General features: G+C 43.3%; 1 protein-coding gene across 2 annotated transcripts in view; it reads right to left on the reverse strand.

Annotated features, from left to right (window-relative positions):
- The window catches only part of LCMT1 (leucine carboxyl methyltransferase 1), an 85,352-nt gene that overhangs the window by 15,989 nt on the left and 46,271 nt on the right, over positions 1-23,092 (reverse strand). For both annotated transcript variants that reach the window (XM_040635197.1, XM_040635196.1), the window contains exons 4-6: positions 12,944-13,018; positions 11,361-11,422; positions 6,753-6,855 (exon numbers count right to left, since the gene is read on the reverse strand). In XM_040635197.1, coding sequence (XP_040491131.1) covers positions 6,753-6,855; positions 11,361-11,422; positions 12,944-13,018 — 240 coding nt within the window. The remainder of the gene's footprint in view (positions 1-6,752; positions 6,856-11,360; positions 11,423-12,943; positions 13,019-23,092) is intronic.

Raw genomic sequence — 23,092 nt, forward strand, 5'->3', positions numbered from 1 at the left:
AGGAAGGAAGGAAGGAAGGAAGGAAGGAAGGAAGGAAGGAAAGGCATCTGAATCATCAAAGAAGAAGTCAAACTCTCACTCTTTGCGGATGACATGATACTCTATGTGGAAAACCCAAAGACTCCACTCCAAAATTGCTAGAACTCATACAGGAATTCAGCAAGTAGCAGGATATAAAATCAATGCACAGAAATCAGTTGCATTTGTATACGATAAGAATGAGACAGAAGAAAGAGAAATTAAGGAGTCAATCCCATTTACAATTGCACCCAAAACGATAAAATACTTAGGAATAAACCTAACCAAAGAAGGATTTGTACTCCAAGAACTACAGAACACTTATGAAAGAAATTGAGAAAGACACAAAGAAATGGAAATGGAAAAACGTTCCATGCTCATGGATTGGAAGAATAAACATTGTTAAAATGTCTATGCTACACATTCAATGCAATCCCTATCAAAATGTCATCAACTTTTTTCACAGAGCTGGAACAAATAATCCTAAAATTTGTATGGAACCAGAAAAGACCCCAAATAACCAAAGGAATGTTGAAAAAGAAAATCAAAGCTGGCAGCATCACAATTCCAAACTCAAGCTCTATTACAAAGCTGTAGTCATTAAGACAGCACGGTACTAGCACAAAACAAGACACATGGATCAATGGAACAGAATAGAGACCCCAGAAATGGACCCTCACCTCTATGGTCAACTAATCTTTGACAAAGCAGGAAAGAATATCCAATGGAAAAAAGACAGTCTCTTCAACAAATGGTGTTGGGAAAATTGGACAGCCACATGCAGAAGAATGAAACTGGACCATTTCCTTACACCATACACAGAAACAGACTCCAAATGGATGAAAGACCTAAATGTGAAACAGGAATCCATCAAAACACTAGAGGAGAACACAGGCAGCAAGCTCTGTGACCTCGGCTGCAGCAACTTCTTGCTATCCAAAGCCAAGGGAAATAAAGGCAAAAATGAACTATTGGGACTTTGTTAAGATAAAAAGCTTTTACACAGCAAAGGAAACAGTCAACAAAACCAAAAGACAACTGAGAGAATGGGAGAAGATATTTGCAAATGTCTTATCAGATAAAGGGCTAGCATCCAAAATCTATAAAGAACTTATCAAACTCAACACCCAAAGAATAATCCAATCAAGAAATGGACAGAAGACATGAACAGACATCTCTCCAAAGAAGACATCCAAATAGCCAAGAGACACATGAAAAAATGCTCCACATCACTCAACATCAGGGAAATACAAATCAAAACCACAATGAGATACCACCTCACACCAGTCAGAATGGCTAAAATTAACCACTGAGGAAACGAGAGATGTTGGCAAGGATGCAGAGAAACGGGAACCCTCCTACACTGTTGGTGGAAATGCAAGCTGGTGCAGCCACTCTGGAAAACAGTATGGAGGTTCCTCAAAAAGATGAAAGTAGAGCTACCCTAGGATCCAGCTATTGTACTACTAAGGATTTACCTCAAAGATACAAATGTAGTGATCCAAAGGGGTACCTGCACCCCAATGTTTATAGCAGCAATGTCCACAACAGCCAAACTATGGCAAGAGCCCAGATATGCATCGACAGATGAATGGATAAAGAAGATGTGGTATATATACCACCCACATACATACATGTGTATATATCCATATCCATATCCATATATATATATATATTACTCAGCCATCAAAAAATGAAATCTTGCTATTTGCAACAACATGGATGGAACCAGAAGGTATTTTTTTAAAGAGTTTATTTATTTATTTGAGAGAGAGAGCAGAAGCAGGGGGAGGGAGAGGCAGAGGGAGAAGCAGACTCTCCAGTGAGCAGGAAGCCCAAAGCAGGGCTCCATCCCAGGACCCTGGGATCATGACTGAGCTGAAGGCAGATGCTTAACCAACTTAGCCACCCAGGTACCCTGGAACTAGAGGGTATTATGCTAAGCAAACTAAGTCAATCAGAGAAAGACAATTATCATATGATCTCCCTCATATGTGGAATTTGAGAAACAAAACAGAGGATCATAGGGGAAGAGAGGAAAAAATAAAATAAGACAAAACCAGAGAGGGAAACAAACCATAAAAGACTCTTAATCTTAGGAAACAAACTGAGGGTTGATAGAGGGGAGATGGGTGGGGCAATGGGGTAACTGGAGAATGGATATCAAGGAGGGCACAAGATGTAATAGACACTAGGTGTTATATAAGACTGATGAATCACTGACCTCTACCTCTGAAACTAATAATACATTATATGTTAATTAACGGAATTTAAATAAAAATATAATTCTCTCCTGCCATGCTTGCACATGGTGACAATGTGACACTGCAGACTCTCCCATTCCAGAGGCAGAAACTCTCCCTTGCCCTGGAATCGGGGTTAGTTGTAGAACTCGCTTTGGCCAATGGAAAAGTAGCAAACATGACACAAGCCGTGGCTTGAAAATCACTTGCACATTGGCCCTTGCTCTCTTGCCTGGAAACCTGAACCATGATGTGAATGAGCCCAAGCTAGCTGCAATCAGAGGGGAGGCCCTGTGGAATAAAATGAGGCATCCTGACCTACTGCTGTCCACATATGAGTGAACCCTAGGGGATATCAGCTATACCCGGCCCCAGGAGAAGCAACCAGCCAAGCCCAGCCCAAACAGTCAACTCACAGAATCTTGAGCAACTTGTGAATTGCTCTAGATTGTGAATTGTTCTAAAGTGTGAGTTTTCTAAACCACTGAGTTTGCAGAGATTTTGTTACACATCAAAAACTGACTGATACAATGCAGAAATGGTGATACTCATTTAACTGAATCTAATTCTTATATAAATCTTTACCATCAACAACATGAACAACCTTCAGGAAATTACATTGGTTAGTACGCACTCTGATTCACCAGACCTGAAGTAATGAACAAATTATGAAATAAGAAAAGCAGTAAATTCCTAGAGAAATCTCTAAAAGCCTTAATTCTTAAGGGAACACAGACAGCCCCAAATTATGTGGGCTCCGCTTGTTTATTCCTGGTTCCTTTACTGCTCCTTCTCTGACTCCTTTACTGTATCCTCTTTCCTTCTCTGCCCCTAAATACTGCTGTTCCTCAGGTATGGTTGCTATTTTTCTCAAAAGCAAGTGGATTACTTTGACAAAAAATATTTTAAAAAGATTTATTTATTTGAGAGAGAGAGCACGTGCGCACATGGGATGGGGGAGGGGCAGAGGGAGAAGGGGGAAGAGAGCACTCAAGTAGGCTCCCCACCGAGCGCAGAGCCTGATGCGGGGCTCGATCCCATGACCCTGAGATCATGACCTGTGCCGAAATCAAAAGACGCTCAACCAACTGAGTCACCCAGGCGCGCTGCAGGTGGGTTATTTTTGTCCATTTTGATTGGCAGGGGATCTCAAAACAAATTGTCTGAACTCGAATATCCAGGCAAGTATTTGAAAAGAACATGGTACATGTTACCATCAGAATGAACACTGAACAGCTGGACTCAGGGCCTGGACTCAACTCACGATCACTAGAGAGAAAGGCTTCCCAGAAATATGTGCCGGCTCTGACCTGATCATAGCACCAACTATCCACCGTTAGAGTTCATCTGGATTTCGTTTTCTTTCTCTTTCTTTCTTTCTTTCTTTCTTTCTTTCTTTCTTTCTTTCTTTCTTTCTTTTGACAATGAAATGGTATATAACTCAACTGATTTAAGAAGATATATCCAAATGCTCTCTGGACCCAACTGGATCATGGTATAAAGAAACTGAGGGGACTAAATTCAGAGGAAAGTCAGTGAAGTCCGAGTTGCAAACAAAGTTGAGAATCAGAAAGAAAAACATTAAAAATAATTTTTAAAATTAGCAATAACCTAAGTTTTAAACCCCAGATTATACCAACAGAAATGATTAGAAAAACTGAATGAGTGGGGAAAAAGTTCCAAAATCTCCATTAATAGGTTGATAATTAGAGAATTACAGCTCCCAAAACCTTTTCAATGCAAAAGGTGCCCAATTTGACTTAAGACATTACCACATGGGGAAGCCAGGTGAAGAAGGCTGTGTGGGAATTTTCTGTACAATTTTTGCAACTTTTTGGAGATTTGAATTATTTGAAAATGAAAAGTTAAACATTTTTCAGTGTAGTTTAAGAGGTAGCCATTGGCAATATTAAAAATCAGATTAATACTTTTCAAAATATAAGTGAAAGCAAAGCAAAGCAATGCAAACGTAAAGGAAAATGCAGAGTGCAAATGAAGCCCCGTAGAATTATATATGTAATTCTAATACTTGTTACAGCAACTACTCTTTATCCATTTTGTAGATGTCCAAAAGCGAGGCAAACTTCCCTTTCAAGAGCTAGCCTGATTTATAACTGATTATTGCCCTGATCTTTGAGCAGATTTACTCCAACAGCAGGTTACTACGGTGGCAGTAGGTGGCCGCTGGTTACCATGGTGACTGTAGTAATCTACAGGTGACTGTAGTCTGTGCGCCAATTTCTGTTCAACTGCTTTCACAGCACTTAACTTAATCTTCAGGACCATCTTGTAAAGTAGTTTTTACCCCAGTTCATAAATGAAGAAATTAGGGCTCAAAGAGGCTTCTGTGGGGGTTGGTTTGTTTAAGAAAAAAACTGCCCCGGGGCGCCTGGGTGGCACAGCGGTTAAGCGCCTGCCTTCGGCTCAGGGCGTGATCCCGGCGTTCTGGGATCGAGCCCCACATCAGGCTCTTCAGCTATGAGCCTGCTTCTTCCTCTCCCGCTCCCCCTGCTTGTGTTCCCTCTCTCGCTGGCTGTCTCTATTTCTGTCAAATAAATAAATAAAATCCTAAAAAAAAAAAAAGAAAAGAAAAGAAAAAAACTGCCCCATTAAATAACCTGTAAGCAGGAGAGGTCACTTGGAACGCAGGATAAGATTCCAACACTCGGGCTCTCCTCATTCTGAGAGGGCTCCAGGTTTACCAGCGTCAGCTTGAAGCAATCTACTGATCTTCACTCACTAACATGCCCGCAAGAAAACCAGTGGTGTCCCTGAATGTCGAGACTTCCCTTCTGCTAAAAGAACACCCTACATGCTACGATCTGGGAACCAGATCCCAAAGGAAAAAAGAGGCATATAATGTACAGGGCACTGACCTTGCTCTCTGAACACTCAATGAGACAAAGAGTTAGACGGGAAGCACTAGGTCAGTGAGTGCTGCCCCTGACATCTGCAAAGGCGGATACACTAATCCCAACAATGACAACCTGGTTTGTGATTCTAGGCTGCATACGTAAACAAGAACTTCAAAGCGCAGAGGTGACAGCCATCACCACTTTAACGAAAGATATATCAAGGTCAAGCTTTAACTCCCCACACTTCCTCCCCTGCATCGCCCAAAGCTCACCTGTATTTGCACCTGTCCTCACCCTCCTTCTCCTCCTCTCAGAAGAATGACAGCTTTCCCTTCCCTCCAAGGCTTCTAGCCTCTGTCTGCTCTACGGCCTCTTCTCTACCAGTGATTTCCCTAGTAGCTACTCTCTTTAATCGCTGGCCACTGATTCTTTGCCTTCAATTTATTCTTAAAGTAACTGTTTCCCCTACCTTCCCCTCAAACCTCTCTCTTGAGTTACTCACCTCAAATACTGCTGAAAGTGTCATCTTCACTAACAGTAAGCTGTGTAGACATGTCTATCCAGCACTACTGTTAAATTCCAATCTAATTTTGACCAGCATCCGTGTGCTAAAACCACACATCTCACTCCTCTCCACTGCTCCCGAAAGGTACCTGCTCCCAAGAATTTGGTGTGAACCCTTCCAGTCCATTTTTCATTTTTAAAATACTTCTGTGATACCCAGATGTAATCATGGAAGTACTGTATTTTGAGGGTTTGATTTTACACATTTGGTATCACACTGTGCATGTTATTCTGCAACCTGATTTTTTTTTTACACCACATAACATTTTTGAGCTCACTCCATGCTGATCTAGGTCATGCATTTTACATGTTCCTCACTCATTCTTCTCCTGATGGACATTTAGAATGTTTCCAATTTTCTGCTACTAAAAACGGTGCCCATAATGAACATCCTCCTGTACAGACACACAGACCTTCTCGGGGTGCACATATCCAAAAGTGGAATGAACTACTCTATCACATGGTACACATGCTTACAATTTTAGTAGATACTTTCAGATTGTTCCTCATAATCATCGTACCAAATTCACTTGCACCAGTGGTGCACAACATTCTCATTTTCACATAACCTTGCCAACACTTGAAAATGTCAGACTTTTACATTTTTGCTGACTTGGCTGGAGTAAAACAGAATTCCATCGGATCACTACCGAGGTTCAATACCTTTTTTAAACGATACTCAATTTCTTCTTTGAGCTACCCTGTCATCTATTTTTTGTCTGTTTTCCCACGGGACTTACTTTTTTTTTTTAGTAGCTTTTCTTTATATATTCTGCATACTAATCCTTTATATATTGCAATTACACATTTCTATACATTTAATTATCGTCTCTCAAACTTTATGATGTCAGTCACCAGCATGTTACAAAAGCAATACACGTGATTCTGATGTGAAAACAGGCTTGAGAAACTGCTTCTAAAAATATTTCAGAAAACCACTCTCAGTAGCAATGAAATGATAAACATTTCAGAATAAAAAACAGAACACAGGTATCATGCTGCAATTTTAACTGGCCTTATCTCATATTAGCAAGAAGTCACAAATGCATAAGAGGTTAAAAAAAAATCTCACTGTGGATTCATGTTACATTTCTTTAGTTTCTCTTCCAGTTCAGGTATATCTCGGAGATCTGCTCCAATAATGGCATATCTCTTTGAATCCAACAGGTGTCCATCTGGAAGTCCAAGAAGAGATTATCATTTCAACAGAAATTAATCAAGAGATTATAATTTCAATGGATTTTTTTTTTTCAAAATTAAAGTAAATTTATTGTTTTTCTCCATTATAAAAACACATGCTCCATTGTGGGGGGAAAAATCAGGAATGAAAAGGGTAGAAATGAACTGAAATCACACCTTCCAGAAATAACTATTAGTATTTTAGTGTAGAACATCCCAGTCCTATTTTCTATGTGCTTAAACTCATATATACGACATAAAACACATCCTCACACAAACATACACACACACCTCACACAGAAAAAAGCAAACAGGGCCAATTCTTCTTTTGGAAACTGTTTTTCCTAGTTAACAGTAATATCAATGACATCATTCTCTGTAATGATTTCTTAGCATTCTATGAGTGGATAAAACAACTTACTCAACCAATCTATCACTATCAGACATGTGGTATTTTCAAGTTTCCTCCATCTGAGGCACTGCAATGAACATCTTTATATAGACATCACGAAGCACTTGTCCAGCAGGTCTCTATGAGTGGAATTAGGAGGTCAAAGGATAAGCCTATGTAAATAATGGTACCGATTAGTCGGCTACTCTCTAAATGTTGTGCCAATCTGTGAGATACTGTGTTTAAAGGAAAACTGTTTCTATACTAAAGTATTTACAAATAAAATGATAACATTTGCTTTAAAATACTCCAACAAAGATTGGATGGAATGGTTTATATAGTAGTTCTCAAGCTCTGACAGCCATCAGAATCACCTGGAGGGCTTATTAAAACACAGACTGATGGGCTCCATACCCTAAGTTTCTGATTCAGTAGATCTTTCAAAAGTAGAAATTTTTTCAAATTCTTTCAAAAGTTAGAAACCTGTATTTTTAACAAGGGTCAGGCAGTGTTGATGCCACTAGTTTAGGACTACACTTTTAGAACCACTGGTACAGATGAAGTTGGTCCTAGTGAGAGTTAGATGTTGGGTAAATGGAGATTCACTGATTTATTTTTATGTATGCCTAAAAATGTTGTCAACTAAAAGTTTAAAAAATGGATTGTAATTAAAAAAGAAGAAAACTGCTTGGGTGTTTACCCGAAGCATTGCCTGCTCAGCTTTCTCAAGGGTACAAACCATGGAAGGAACTAGAACATCCAACAGCCACCCTATATCACTGCTAATAGCTCAGGTTCTCTCGGCTCTGAGAGGTCACAGTAGAAAAAAGGGAAAGAGGCCAAACCATAGTGTGTCTGAAAACTCTCATGATGCTGATAACCCCATTCAGCTGACTCAGATACACTGGGCCACACACTGTAAGCTAAAAGACGTACCTCCTAGGAACCTACCAGATATCAGGCAAGCAGGGAAACCCAAAGTCAGAGCCCCAGGTACCACAATGTCTAAGTCAGAAAACGAATATAAAGACTATGAAGGCACTTGACTGCCCTATTACCAGATAAATAATAATTCCCAACCACCCATGCGCCTTCTTGCAAATAATGTACATGTTACTAAAAAGTGTGCATGGAGTAAGTTATTCCATCCCTGATCCAAAAAAAAAGAGTTGAGATGTACTACAAAAACACCAACACATTCATTCATTTGACCATTCAGGTGTGTATTTCTTCAATCAACAATCTCTCCATGACAGGCACTGTTCTAGGTGCTGGGGAGTCAGCGATGAACAAGAGACAGGTCACTGCCTCTCATGAGGCTTACCCCCCCGGAGGAGGGAGAGAGACAATGGTCACTAAACAAAGGAAGAATTAAGAGAATATAAGAGTATTAAGTGCTATGAAGCAAATAAAAGGTGATGGGAAAAAAAAAAGTAGGAGGGACAGGGTTCAGTCTTTCACCTGGTGGCCAAGGAGGGCTTCTCAGAGGAGGCAGCAGCTAAGCTGAGACAGAGGTGATCAGAAAGAGCCTGGCAAGCAAAATTAGGGGAAAAGAGTTCCAGGCCATGGTATAAGAAGTGGAAAATCCAAAGGTGAGAGTAAGCCTGGCACGGTCAAACAAGGGCAGGACAGTGTAGGCAGGTCATAGTTACTGCGGTCAAAAGTAAAATCAGGAGACAGAAAGAGGCCTGCTTAGCCACGTGGATCCCAACCAGTGGGAGGACTTAAGCAGGGGAGTAAAGGAATCTGATTTACTCCTTCTGACTTACTTGTAGGTGTGTGCCCATTTATATACTTTGAATTTTCCACCCCGTGCATAGTTCAGCTTAAAAAAGGTGTCAATTCAAAGATGCATATTTTCATTCTACTTTAACATTCCTGAAATCAGGATGCAGCGAATAGTCAAGAACATACTGGTTTAATTTACTAGCACTTTGTCTTTAGTAATGATAAAGGAATAGTGGTGAATCTTACAATCACAGTCTCATAGGATTGATGAAGGAGGGTAATGTTTCAATGAAATTTGTGCCAGTTTTATGATCACCTATCACTTTTCTCAGGTCTTCACTCACATTTTATTTCCTTTATTTTTATTCGAATTCTCCTTTCTCGGTATGACAGCAAGATCAAAAACTATAAAGCACGGAACCATAAATGTGCCTACATGAGACACAAACACAGAGTTCAGAAGCAAGCGAAAGACTAACAAAAAAAAATCTTCCCCAAAAAAGCTGATGAGGGACTTTTATGAAAGAACAATACGTATCTTTATATTCTAAAGTATTCCTAGCAATTGAAAAGAAAATGAAACAATGCAACCAAAAAAAATATGAGCAAAGTAACTAAAATGGACATTTACAAAGAAATCCCGCAGTCCAATAAAAGGAAGGAAGGATACTCCATCTCATTAGCACAAAGGTAATTAAAAATTTTTAAATTAAGGTTTGACAGATCAGCAGAAAAAATTATTAAATGGTAACAGCCAGTGTTAATGAGGGTATACGGAAAAGAGAACCGTCATCTACTCTCGCGAAAATACAAATTAGTAAAGAGGGTCTTGGAGAACAGTTTGGCAGTAGCTACTAGAATTCTTAAGGGACAATTCCTGAGCCAGCAAAATTCCTGCAGCTACGCACGTGTCCCTGTGCTTTCTACAACACTGTTTAATAGAAAACCATAAAAAATGCAGCTATCTAAAGGACCATCATCCTGAACAGTAAGGAAAATGGAATTTCCATGCCAAGGAGAACTAGAAAGCCATCAGAAATAATGAGGCAGACTTATATATGACGACAGAAACACAGTCACAAGTCACTAGGACACAGAAGGAGTAACAAAACAGGACGTGTCAATTATTCACTTTATTAAAATTATACATAAATCTATTTATTTTGAGAAATGTAGATTCACTCATTCAACAAATATATATTGAACTACTACCTATGTATTCATTCAATGTGTATGTACATTCTTTCAACAAAAACTTAGCAACCCTTCTAGGTGCCAGGCATTGGATTATATTTCTGTGTTTTCTCATGTGTGATATTTATCCGTCTCTAGGTGTACTGTTCATCCATAGGAGAAAACACTCTGAACACTGGTTATCTTGGTGGGGGGAGAGATTATGCCCGGTCTTTACTTTCTACTTCATACATTTCTGCATCGATGGATCAAAGGTAATGCAAAGCGTTAGCTCCTTCATTATAGGTAATCATTCCGACACAAGTATTCACCAAATATACAGAAAGTTATGATAGCGACAGTGTGGAGAAAACAGCCAGGCCAGCACATGGCACAGCCTGCACAGGTTCCACTTATAATCTGTAGGAGGGAAACGAAGGATGGGGGAGATGTTCTTTCTGGGAGTCTCTTCACCAGGAGCATGACTGTGGCACTGTGGTTGCACAGAGGCCTGTCTCGCTGTCTCATGTTTCCTGTGTTATCTGTGTCCACCATCCCAGAAGGCCATCCTCTCTGGGCATAACTTCTGACCTGAATTATTAGTAAGCCCCCTGAATACTCTGCCAGACACAGACTGAAAACGATGGAACATTCTGGAAGAGGTTTACCTTGGACTGAAAGGCTTAGAGGTGAGCAGGGAGTTGCTGGAAACACTCATACTTAAAACGTGAGGGGAAACCCGGAGCACAGGGGCCGAGGAGGTGATATAACAGGTGGAGCAGGTCAGGTACAAGACAGCGGGGAGCAGTGGGGGGGGGACTGGAGGATGACAGCCCCCCTCCATGAAGCAGCCACCTAGGACTTAGGGTCTGATGCTGCCAGATTGGATGTTCCCAAGGAAAGCTGGAAACAGAGATTTTCAGGAAAAAATCTATTTTGCACTGGTTGTAAATCACTGAAACCCATTTTGTAAAGATTGAAGAACGGGGACCTATGGACATCTGTTTTAAATTCCTTCACGGTAAATGCGATGCAGTGTAAACGTATCAGCAGAAGTACACTCTGCGTGACATCGCAAGTGCTCACCCGCAGGTGCAGACAGACAGACACACACAGACACAAACACACACCCCTTTTAAAAGGAAAAGGGGAAAAAAGCAAAGAGCGTTCTGTAGTGCACATCGTATCACGTAGGTTAAGGGTACTTGCCGATTTGAAGTGGGTCCCCCGAATGTAATTCTGTAATGGGTTGTGATAAGAAAGGCTTGACTCTGTGGGAAGATGGGAAAGAGAGAAATGAGTCAAGGAGCTCAGTTTCAGCAGAACCGCAAACACCCACTCCAGGAACGGCAAATACATCCTGCTCCTGTTCAAAGCAAGGGCCACTCACTCCACAGGGCCTTCTGCTTCCTGACGTCTGGCCCTCGGCACACGCACTCACACTTCAGTGGATCGGGGCTCCGGCGACGTCACTAAGCAGGACACTCCAAATCGGATGCCCACTCACAATCTCATCATGGAATACTGAACACTCAGAAATCGCTCAGGATAGGTCAGCAAGGATTTTCCCGATATTCCAGGTTTTCCAAGTCGTCTCCAGTTTCCTGCCTCTTCTCAAACAAAATCTTTAACACAGTGCTCATTGCTCACAGTTCACTGAAAAAAGGACTCCTATTCAGACTTGAAGTCAGTAACGTTGATGGGATGACTCCCTCCTCCACGATATGCAAAAAATCAGACCTCCGAGAGCCAAATCCTCCATCACAACAACCATACACAAAGGCCAATGCGTTTTTCAGCCCAGAAGCACCTCTGGGCTTGAGTGAGAGCCCGCTTCCTCTTAGTTCACTCGGGGTCCCAACAGGCTAGGACGTCGTCTGCAGAGGCACAGCCTCAGATGCCAGACGGCAACCGATCAGCATATTTTCTGTAACGGAATCCTGTATTTGGAAAGGGTGAAAACCTTGTTTTCATAGGGTAAACTAGATCAACCTCATACTTGAAAACTATTTCCAGATGATGAGAATTAGACATCCTTGAAGGACAAGCTGAAACTTTTATGCTCACCAAAATTTTTTTTAAAGGCAATTCTTGGCATTTTATTGAAATCACTCATTTAAAAAGAAGGAAGGGAGTTCCCTTCCAAACCCTCGGGCTTGAGGCCAGGGCTTAAATCTCAGCTCCGCCCCTTCCTTCACAGGTGCCGAGATGGAAATTCGCTTCACTGCTTTGTGCCTCGGTTTCCCCACCAGAATTCACGAGGCTGCTCTGAGCACTGAGTGAGATGATGCATGGGAAGCATTGCACACGGTGCTACAAAAGCTCCCAGCAGGATTCACAAACTCGCCCTCTACAACTCTGCAAACTCCTTAAAACCTGGTCAGCGTGGCCCCCGGAATATCTCACAGACTGTAAATGACTAAGTTCAGCCTCCCATTCATTCGCTCAAACAATATTGACGACGCATCTGCTCTGGGCTGGGCACCTCTCTATGCCCTGGAGATAACGAAGTAGACAAAATACACAGAACAATTCAGATCATGAAACTAGTGTAGGTCATTTCAAGGTTCAGAGAAATGACGTTCATGGACAGAACAGTCACAAGGGAGAGTGTATTGCATGTGGAAGACTGCTCGACAGGTTGGAATGAGGTCCCGGGGCCAGCAAGAAAGCGGGGAGGGGGTCCAAGGGGAGGGCCCCCTAAAATGAGGTCTCCAGCATGCATCCGGCCCCCTCCCGACCGCTGCCTCTGACTCTGCCCGGCTCTGTCCTCTGGTCCAAGCCACACTTACTGGATGCTGGGCAGCTTTCTCGTGACAATCACTGCAAAGTCGACCTCAAAAATATTTTCATGGGAGATCTTCATCCTGAGGAAAAATACACAGCAAGTTTGCTAATTCTGTATTCCCGCATACATTTACTGACCATCTTCATGTACCGAGTACTAAGCCCCAAACAGCAATGGGCTATTTCAGGGATTTAAATCAGGAACAATATGGTCAGAAAGGTACTTTTCAGGTGACTTTGGTCTCTGTGTGGAGAATGGATAGAGGACAAATGTTAGGAGATTCTCAGAGCCGTCCAGGAAGAAGGTCCAGGAAAGAAGTCACAGGGAGCCGGAACTGCGGGAGCAGCCACTGGGATGGAGGTGGGGAGGCACTGAGAGGCGCTGGGGAAGAAGGAGCTAACAGATTTTCCAAAAGGCAGACTGAGACAGATTAGAGAGGGTCAGGAAACTGATGTGGGGGAGGGGGGTTGGGTCAGTATGTAGGGGATCAAATAGGACAAAACAGCAAATATCAGGAAGCATCCCCCACAATGAGGGCGGGCGAGTTTCATTCATTCTGCTGAGGCTCCAAAGAGCAAACAAGCATTTTTTTTTTTCAAAACAGATTTTTAAAAAGCCCTTTGGACCAATATAATTATCGAACAAAACAAAACACTTCAACAAAATCTTTCAGACCCTGTGCTATTCACTTTCCTCACTCCTGACAGAGAACCTTTTTCTTGGAAGGGGTACCTAAGTCTCGGTGTACCCTGACCAGAAATAAAAATGGCAGATTTATTAATTATTAACCCACCTACATGACACTGGGGAAAAACCAAACCTTGGGACCAAGTTGAAAGGGTGTTGGGCCGAGATGAGGCATTTCTCCAGTGGCTTCTGCTCACACTGCACACGTTCTGCCACTGCCTTCTGCTCCCGTTCCTTCCACCACACCATGGTCACTGAGGTACAGACACACCACGGCCCGACAGACCGCAGAGACCCCCCTGAACAAGCACGAGGCTCTGTGTAGAGAACAGGGAAGGAACCTGGATTTGGAGGAGCTGCAGCCCATTGTTTGTTCCATGCTCCAGCGCCACTGGTTGTCCAATTCGGGGGAAACACAGGCTCTCGCGGCCCCCGCTTTCCCTATCAGTGTAACCCCCCACCTCAGAGCTACCATGTTAATTCACAAGGTCACGTATGTGCAAGCAGCTCATAAGCGTGAGCTGTCTTATCCTGATGAAGAAGGCAGAGGCTAATGATTGATACTCGGGCCAGGCTGAAGCCGCCGAGTTTTCACCTAACAGAAAGGTCAGGAACACTGATGACCAAAGACCTTCATATCAGGCGAGCTCGTGAGGGACAGAACACATATGTAGGTGGCGTTAGGCCCACACACTCTAATTTATCTTGGTGTACGTCTGCCAGAAATCTGGGGAAACGCCTGTACCCATCACTGCCACATGACCGACCTGATAGAAAAAACAAGAAAAATCCATACAAACCTACAAAAAAGAAAATACAATTGCTGAGGGCTTCCTAGGGAAAAGGTTGGGCACTACAATTCCACCCAGAATCCAAGACCGGCTTTTGGTCCCGGTTCTACCACTAACCAGACCCGTCTCCTTTCCTGCGTAGTTACACCTGTTCTTGCTCCCTAACAGAGCAGGTGAGGGATCAAATCAGAGAATAGCTGCAAAAGGCCTTTATGTCATCGCACAATCACCCAGCCATGCGCATCTCCAGCCTGTACCGAAGACACTAGCAGGATGACAGGAAAATCTTCATTATCGCCAATATGGAACATGGAGGGGTTCTGGGTCTCACAATTCTACGGGCAGGGTTCTTCCACACGTACAGAGGAAATGTCTACTAGGATTTTTATCTTAAGCCCTGTTTGTAACAGCAAAGGATGAGAAGCAAGGCACCCATCCTTCCCCAGGGCCCTGGGGACACTAAGTATGTGGCTGACGGGGGCAGCAGGCGCAAGCAGCTGGGGACGGGGGCGCGAGACAGACAGTCACTGCATTGCCTCTGAATATATTTTAACATTTCTGAACCAGGCGGGCACCTTCACAGGTGAAACAATTTGGGAAAGAAGAGGGGGAATTTTCATTTACCTTTAATCTCCAGAAGGTGGTATCCATCCCAGCCCCAAGATTTAGAATTTGACAATGACATTCTGTCTTCCGTAGAAATGCCTTTATAAGCTGACTGACGCCATGGACTCGAGCGAAATATCCTGAGAGAGAGACAGAGACAAGCTATTGCTCAGTGAGGTGGGATATCATCCCTGCAGAGCCCACCCCAGGACAAGAGCAAATCAGGACTCTTCTGATCTTCTTCGGGGTCAGGGATTTATCTGTGGACATCAAGGAAGAAAGAGTAACTTTCAAATTCTCTTCCTTTTTTTTTTATTCAAAGCTGTTTGAACCAAAGTCAGTACAATCTATGTAATGGTGGAATTAACTATCTTAAAAATAAAATGTCCTGTAAATTTACTTATGGAAGGCAAGTGTTTTACATCAAAACATCAGATCTAAATATTCGTCCTAGAAATGTGCTTTTTCGTGGCTAGGTGAAAGCTACTCAGGACTCTGCAAAAAGTCAAAATTGCAGGATCATAATGAAAATAACATTTTGGGGTCAGGAAATGGGACAGATAAATGTCAGACCAAAAAAAAAAAAAAAAAAGCCATATTTCTTACCATGTTCCCCTCATCTCCATCCTGTAAGGTTAAGAGCCTCTGTTTATAAAATGGCCTCACAAGGGCACCTGGGTGGCTCAGTCAGTTAAGTGTCTGCCTTCAGCTCAGGTCATGATGCCAGGGTCCTGGGATGGAGCCCCACCTCAGGCTCCCTGCTCAGCGGGAAGTCTGCTTCTCCCTCTGCCTGCCGATCCCCCTGCTCTGTGCTCTTTCTCTCTCAAATAAATATAATCTTAAAAATAATAATAAAAATAAATAAAATGGCCTCACAGACCATCTGCGGGAGGGGAAAGCAGGAGCAAACTTTGTAGAATAAATGGACTTGTTTAGCTCCGGAGTGGGGAGCTGGAGCAAAGGGGATGGGAAATAAGAGAGAGGGGAAGGAAGATAAAATCCGTGTTCTAAAGCCTTGTGCTTAAGTATAACTATTTTAGGAACAAAATTTGAGTAGCATTTAGAAACTTACTGCAGTGTGACATAGGAATTCTATGTCTATTGATTCTCCTAATATGCAATATAAGCTCATATTTTATGTACTATCTTGCATTTTATTCTTCTAGGAAATCATTTTTATTGTATGTTACAGAGTATCATCTGCAGCAGACTGATTATTGGGAAGAAACTTTAAAAATGCTCACCACACGCTGTTTGGGAAGCACTCTCCTAGTGGGCCCCAGTCTGGAGATGCCAGCCCAGGCAGAGGAAGAGGCAGGCTGGCTGACATGCTGCCTCGGGCACCCAGCTCCCAAGGCCCCGAGGTGGGTCCCTGCCTCTGCAGCAGTGGTATAGAAAGCTTCCTCAGGAGCCCAGGAGGGAGGCTTCAGGCCTCTGAGCCAGGCCTGGCCCCATCTTCCTGATGCCTAGGTTCACCCTGAACTCAAAGTAAGGTCCACGTCTTTATTCTCAGGGACCACCACGTTAAACGTTCTTTGCATTTCTTATAGAATCTGCCCATGGGCTCCATCTTTAGGACCAGGATTCCTGGCACACACAAGGACTGTGGTCATTTGGTTAATTTCTCAACCTGGCAGAGAATGAGTCACCCTCCCACATGAAATCCTTTCACTGCCTTGATAGAGAGGACTTGCAGAGCCTAACAGTGTTACTATCACTTTAATAAGGCCAAAAAGTAATTCCTTCCTTGCACAGGACACAGTAAAAGATCATATAAGTGGCTCTTAAACAGATAAAAATGATCTGTAAGATACCATTTTTCACGTATAGGATTAACAATGAAAAGGTTCATAGTACACTGTGTTGGTGAGGATGTTGGGAAATGAGCACTTTTGTATGACTGGAGAGAGTGAACACTGGAACTCTCTCTTTTTAAGCATGAATTCCTAAAACGTCAGGCCTCTGGGCTGATGAGGGGACGTTGGGAGGGAGGGGGTCACTTGCCTCTGTTAATTTCGGAGGACCTCCTCTCCTTAGACAGTCTCACAAAATGCTGGATGTAAGGGTCATGCCAGTAGCCAAGGCTTACTGCAAACCTGGAAAGGGAAGAAAGGAAGCAGGCGAGTAGAGGTCAGTAGGTTCTGGCCCAGTTGTCAGGACCCAGGTCGAGGAGGAAAATCATCTACCTCAAAAGGCCAACAGAGGCACGTTTGGTGCTCCCTTACCAATGTCAACAGACTCGGCCATCCCTCTTGGTGCTCACATACACGGCCCCTCAACCTCCGCACAGTGGCCATTTCTTTCCTCTCTTTACTCATGCGGCTAACTCTTTTTCCAGGACCCTAGAAAGCACATAACCTCACCTCATACCTCACCTAGAAGACCTGCCACCACCTATTCCCTCAGCAAACTCACTGGCCAGAGCCAATCAGACAACTCTGCTCAACCAGAAGTTCTGTGTCCATAGGAAAGGAGATCCAGGATTGTTTTGTGAAACTCACGAATGACTACCTAAGTATTTCCCCCGGCTCTGTATTAGGTACCAGTCCTTCCACATCCCTTAAGCAGGTCATAGTGGGAAAACCAGGAACAAATAAACACAACTGCTACAACCTACAAAATGCTAGAGTAGCCTAAAGTCTCCCTGGTCTACACTACAAGGAATCAAAGTCTTAATGTTCTAAGCCAGGGAACTGAAGCCCAGATTACCACTGAAGGTCTTCTGGCAACCATGAGTGGAACCAGCCTTAGGACAACGAGAAGTAGCAGAAGGAGCCTGGATCCCTAAGGCCATGGGAAGCCACTGTGGGCTTCTGCCCCTCAGCAGACATCTTGTGAATTAATTAACGTCTTTAGCATTTAAACCAAACGGAAGGGCGCCTGGGTGGCTCAGTCGGGTGAGCGGCCAGCTCTTGGTTTCGGCTCAGGTCATGATACCAGGGTCCTGACATTGAGCCCTGCGACAGACTCCATCCTCAATGGGAAATCTTCTTCAGGATTCTCTCTCCCACTGCCCCTCCCCCCCCAAATAAATAAATCTTCAAAAAAAGTAATGAATAAACCAAATAGAGTTGGTGTTTGTTACTTACAGACTGAAACATCCCAAGTGATATCCTGGGCACATTACCTCATTTCCATTTGCTGGATGAGTAAGCTGAAAGGGGTAGGGTGTGTGTGTGTGTGTGTGTGTGTGTGTGTGTGAGAGAGAGAGAGAGAGAGAGAGAGAGATCACCCAGCTGGGTTCTGAGTTCCCAGAAGCAGATAGATAGTACATCTTCTTTTCATATCCACTGACAAGGCTTACTGCTGCCTTGACTATAGTCGGTGCTAATCTTCTACAGTCATGTCCTCCCCAGTCTCCCACGGACAACCATGTCCCCACATCCACAGACACCCAGAGGAAGCACATACCTTCAGCTACTCAAGGCAGCAACTCAACACAGAAACACACAAAGTAATCAGTAAGGGACACAATTACCGACAAGCCCAGATTGTCAAGGAAAACTGACCCACAGAGTTTTAGAAGGGTGAACAGGCTCCATTGTCTGAAACAGTGCTTTCCAACAACGAATTGTGACCCATCCATGTCTTAAAATCAATGGAATAGTCTGCAAATCCTGTCTTAGAAAATGTAGTCAACTAGAATAAACTAGAAAATAGGAGTATACATTACATACTGTAAGAGTTAAAGATTGTTTTGTGAAGCTGTTGTTGAAGTGTATGGTCGGGGTCTAAGCGCCATGAAAAACCTTTTCCCTAAATAAAGAAAACAAAATGGACTCTTCAACACAGAAAGCAAACTGGTGAGTGTCAGAGGGAAGGGGGGGGGGTAAGCAAAATTGGTGGTGGGTATTAAGAGGCACATACTTCCACTTATATAAGTAACTCAGAAAGACAAAAAGTACATCAGGAATATTGTCAATAATACTGTAATAACACTCTACTGTGACAGATCATGATTACACTTAATCCTGGTGAGGGCTGAGTAATGTATAGACTTGTCGAATTACTATGTTGCTGAAACTGACATAACATTGTATAGACCAAACTATATTTCAATAATTAAAAGAGAGAAAATTGTGTTCTCACTATTGGTGGTCTGATGAGCACTGTCCTCAAAGGCATCATCTAGTGCCATCTAGTGGTAAAAGCCACATCTGCAGTTGAAACAAAAACCACAGACCAGTGATGAGAACAGTCCTCAAACATGGATGTCTGGTTGGAAGGAACATTCCAAATGACCGGCTAACCCTGACATCCGGTGCAAGAACCTTTCAACAACACCAAGCCACTGCCTGAGCACGCCCCACAAAGAAGGCACTCGCTCCACCACTCAGCGGCTCTACCTGCTGAAAAGCTGACCAAGCTGCCTTCCTCTAGGAGCTCCTCCCTGTACTTCCTACTGCCCTCTCCTGGATGACAAGGAGCAGCTGCTGCATTCGCCCTCAGTTTAACACTATGGATCCAGTTCAAGCAATACCTGTCCAGTGTCTGCTAAGTGCCAGGCATTGGGGATACCGTGGGGAGCCCGGGAAGAGCAGACACAAAGAGACATAAGAGCTTATGCCAGATGAAGGACAACAGCATGGGGGATGGAAGGACCTGCACTAGAGAAGGTAAAAGGGAGGCCTCCCTGAAAAGGGAAGGCCACGTGGAGCCCCACAGAATCGGAGAGAGCTGTGCAAAAGGCATTCCAGACAGGACACACAACAGATAGAAATGCTCTGGGGCAGGAAGCGCCTTGGAATGTTCCAGTAGCAGAAGGCAGGCAGGGAGGCTGAAGAACAGCAGAGAAACAGGAGAAACATCAGAGATTTCTGGGGTGCATGGGTGTGTATGTGTATGTGTGTGTTTTAACTTCTCTTTGTTTTAGAATGTTTCTACACTAACCATATGCCGTATTTCATTCTAAGACACCATCAATTGTAAGACAGAAAAAAGAAGAAACACTGCCAGTTAGTCAGTGTTTTTCTTATTGCTTAGAATTCTAATTTTGTGTTTATGAAAAAGCCCTTTTAGACTTATTTGAACAGAATGAAAGGAAAAAGATGAGTGACATGGGTTGGTTAGGTCTTCCCTTTCAGGATATCTGGGAGTTTCCACACAGCATTGACCTTCGTGCAGCCAAGCACACTGGCGAGGCTGCGCTTCTGAAGAGATCGCCATCATCGGCTCTGAGATTTCTTTCCAAGCTCCTGACCCTCCAGGTGTAGGCTGTGTTACTGAGTCTTTCTTGGTCTGATCAGAAGGTATCGATGGATGGTTCTCGAACAGCAATTAGAATTTGTGCCCCTTCTTCAAATGGCCCCTAGATGGTACGTGGACTGAAGCAGCCAGGGGCTGTGAGTGCAGCGGTCCAACCACTCCACGAGGAAGACTGAGCACGTCCATGTGCACACGTAATGACAACTCTAACACGATGCTCCAGTGACTGCAGGACACACCAGGAAGAAATCAGGGGTGCCTGGGTGGCACAGTCTGTTGGGCAGCCGACCCCTGGTTGTGGCTCAGATTGTGATCTCAGAGTCTTGAAACTGAGGCCCATGTCTGGCTCTGCAATGGACGTGGAGCCTGATTGGGGTCTTTCTCTCTCCCCTCCCCTCCCCACCACTGCTCACACGTGTTCTCTCTCTCTCTCTCAGAAAGTTAAATAAATATATATTGAAATAAAGTGCAAAGAATGAAAGATTTCAGATTTAGAAAGACCTAACAGTGTTCATTCAATCCACTATTGCCCTGAAATGTTCATGACATTCACATACCACCTGCTGCATTTAATAGTCCTTTAGATCAACTCACTTCTTTTAGCACCCAGGTGTGACGTGCTACCTAATATTTTCTTCTAACACACCCTGTAATCAATACCTTTGAAAATGTAACACATCTACCGGGGTGCCACCTAAAGTCACCTCACATTCCTCCCGTGGGAAACGCGGATCTGGTCCAGCCACCTGTTCATTCAAGAAGCACTGACTGACTTTGCCCTATCGGCAGGAGTGTCACCTGCAACACTGGGAACTTGCCAGGAGAGGTGTGACATGCCCTCCAGCGGGCAGTTCTTCGTCTGAGGGAATGGGAAGGCACCCTCCCCGCTCTCCCAGCCAGTGAGGGTCGAGGCTGGGGCTGCTTCATTTCACTTCTAATCAACACCGCTGAGTGCTGACTCCAGTGCCAGGCATTACTCCGCATGCTGGACAAACAGGAACACGTACAACCCTCGGAAGCAGCCTATGTGGAAGGCACCACTTTACAGACAGAGGTCAAGGCTGTTTCCTCAAGCTGTGCAACCTTGCAGGAAACTTCATTCTATTGCTTTTCAAACCTACTTACCCACTTGGACTTCCATCCCTCCCCCAACACTTCAGTTGCGCAAACGGTGTCTGTGTGGATGTGTGTGTGTATTTATATGCAGGGTACGTACATATATACGTACCTACAATGTATATTTATGCAATTGCAAAAATCAATCCGATACTCTTAGCATCGGTTTTCAAGTTTGGAATGTTAAGTGCAGGCTGCATACTGGCCTTGAAGATATTGCTCTACCTCTCATTTGTAATTTTATCGTTGTTCTTTTGCATCGCTTAGTCTCAATTTTGGGGTTCTATTTCCTCTTGGTTTTATTCTTGGTTATAAATGGAAGGTAGGAATCAAAGTCTTAAGGGCAGTAGACTTTGTACCTACACAGACTTTGAGTCTGTTTCCCTTCTCGTGGGCACTGTTGCTTTCCTCAGCAGATCCGCAAGGCCTTAAGTGTTTAATCACCTAAGGAAAACAAAACAAAATAAACCGCACGAAAAACGGGGGCGCCTGGGTGGGTCAGGCATTTAAATGTCCGACTCTTGATTGACTCAGGTTATGATCTCAGGGTCGTGAGACAGAGCCCCGCGTTCAGGCTCCATGCTCAGCAAGGAGTCTGTTTCTCCCTCTCCCTCTGCCCTCCCCCACCCCGCTCCCACCACTCTCATAAATAAATAAATAAATAAATAAATAAATAAATAAATAAATATTTGAATAAAAAACAAAGAACAACACTGGGCCTCAATTAACTAAGACCCATAGGCTATCATTTCCTTCCAAAGGAAGCTACTGGGATGGCCTTCTGACTTCATCTAACAGCCAATTACTTCACAAGGATTAACAGGATATAAAATCTGTCTCTGTTATAAGGAGTCCCTGAATAGTGGGTAAGACATTAATGGAAAAGGAACCAATATTCACAAGAGGGTGAATACGGAGGAAGATGACAATCAGAAACTTCCCGTGGTACAATGTAGCACATGTGACTTGAACAAACAATAAAAAAGTTAATATAGAATAGAATAATAGGATGCCATGGATATGAAAAATGCTAATGTACTTCTGGAAAAAGTAAAACATTTAGGAACATGTATTCTGAATATTTTCTCCCAGTCTCTCTTGTCTGTTCATTTTCTTACTGTATCTATTTTCCCATTGTAATTAGTGCTTTTTATGTTCTGTATAAAAAACATTTGCCTACCCGAAGGTCGTCAAGATATTCTCCCATGTTTTCATACAAAAGCTTTATAGTTCTAGATTTTTTCTTTTTTAATATTTATTTATTTGATAGGAGGAGAGGGAGCACACAGGGGGAGGGGTAGAGGGAAAGAATCTCAAGCAGACACCCCGCTGAACATGGAGCCCAACACAGGGCATGACACGGGGCTTGATCTCATGACCCTGAGATCAGGACCTGAGCCAAAATCAAGAGTCGGACTCTTGAAGAGAGTGAATCACCAGGCGCCCCTGGTTCTAGCTTTTATATTTACGTTTATGATCCACCCCAAGTTAATGTGTGTATACAGAATCAGGTAGGGGTCAAGGTCTGTTCTGTTTCCACTTGAATATCCAGTTCACACAGAATTATTCTTTAAAAAGACTTCCCTTTCTCCCACTGAACTGACTTAACACTATGGGCAAAAATCAATCGACAGTACTTGTGTTTGGTCTATTTTTGGACTCTCTATTCTGTTCATTGATCTATCTTTATGCCGAAGACTTTGATTACTGTGGCTTTGCTATAAGTCTTAAAATTCAGCAGGAATAAG

Source organism: Ursus maritimus, unplaced genomic scaffold, assembly GCF_017311325.1.
Source record: "Ursus maritimus isolate PB19 unplaced genomic scaffold, ASM1731132v1 scaffold_2, whole genome shotgun sequence".
Taxonomy (NCBI): domain Eukaryota; kingdom Metazoa; phylum Chordata; class Mammalia; order Carnivora; family Ursidae; genus Ursus; species Ursus maritimus.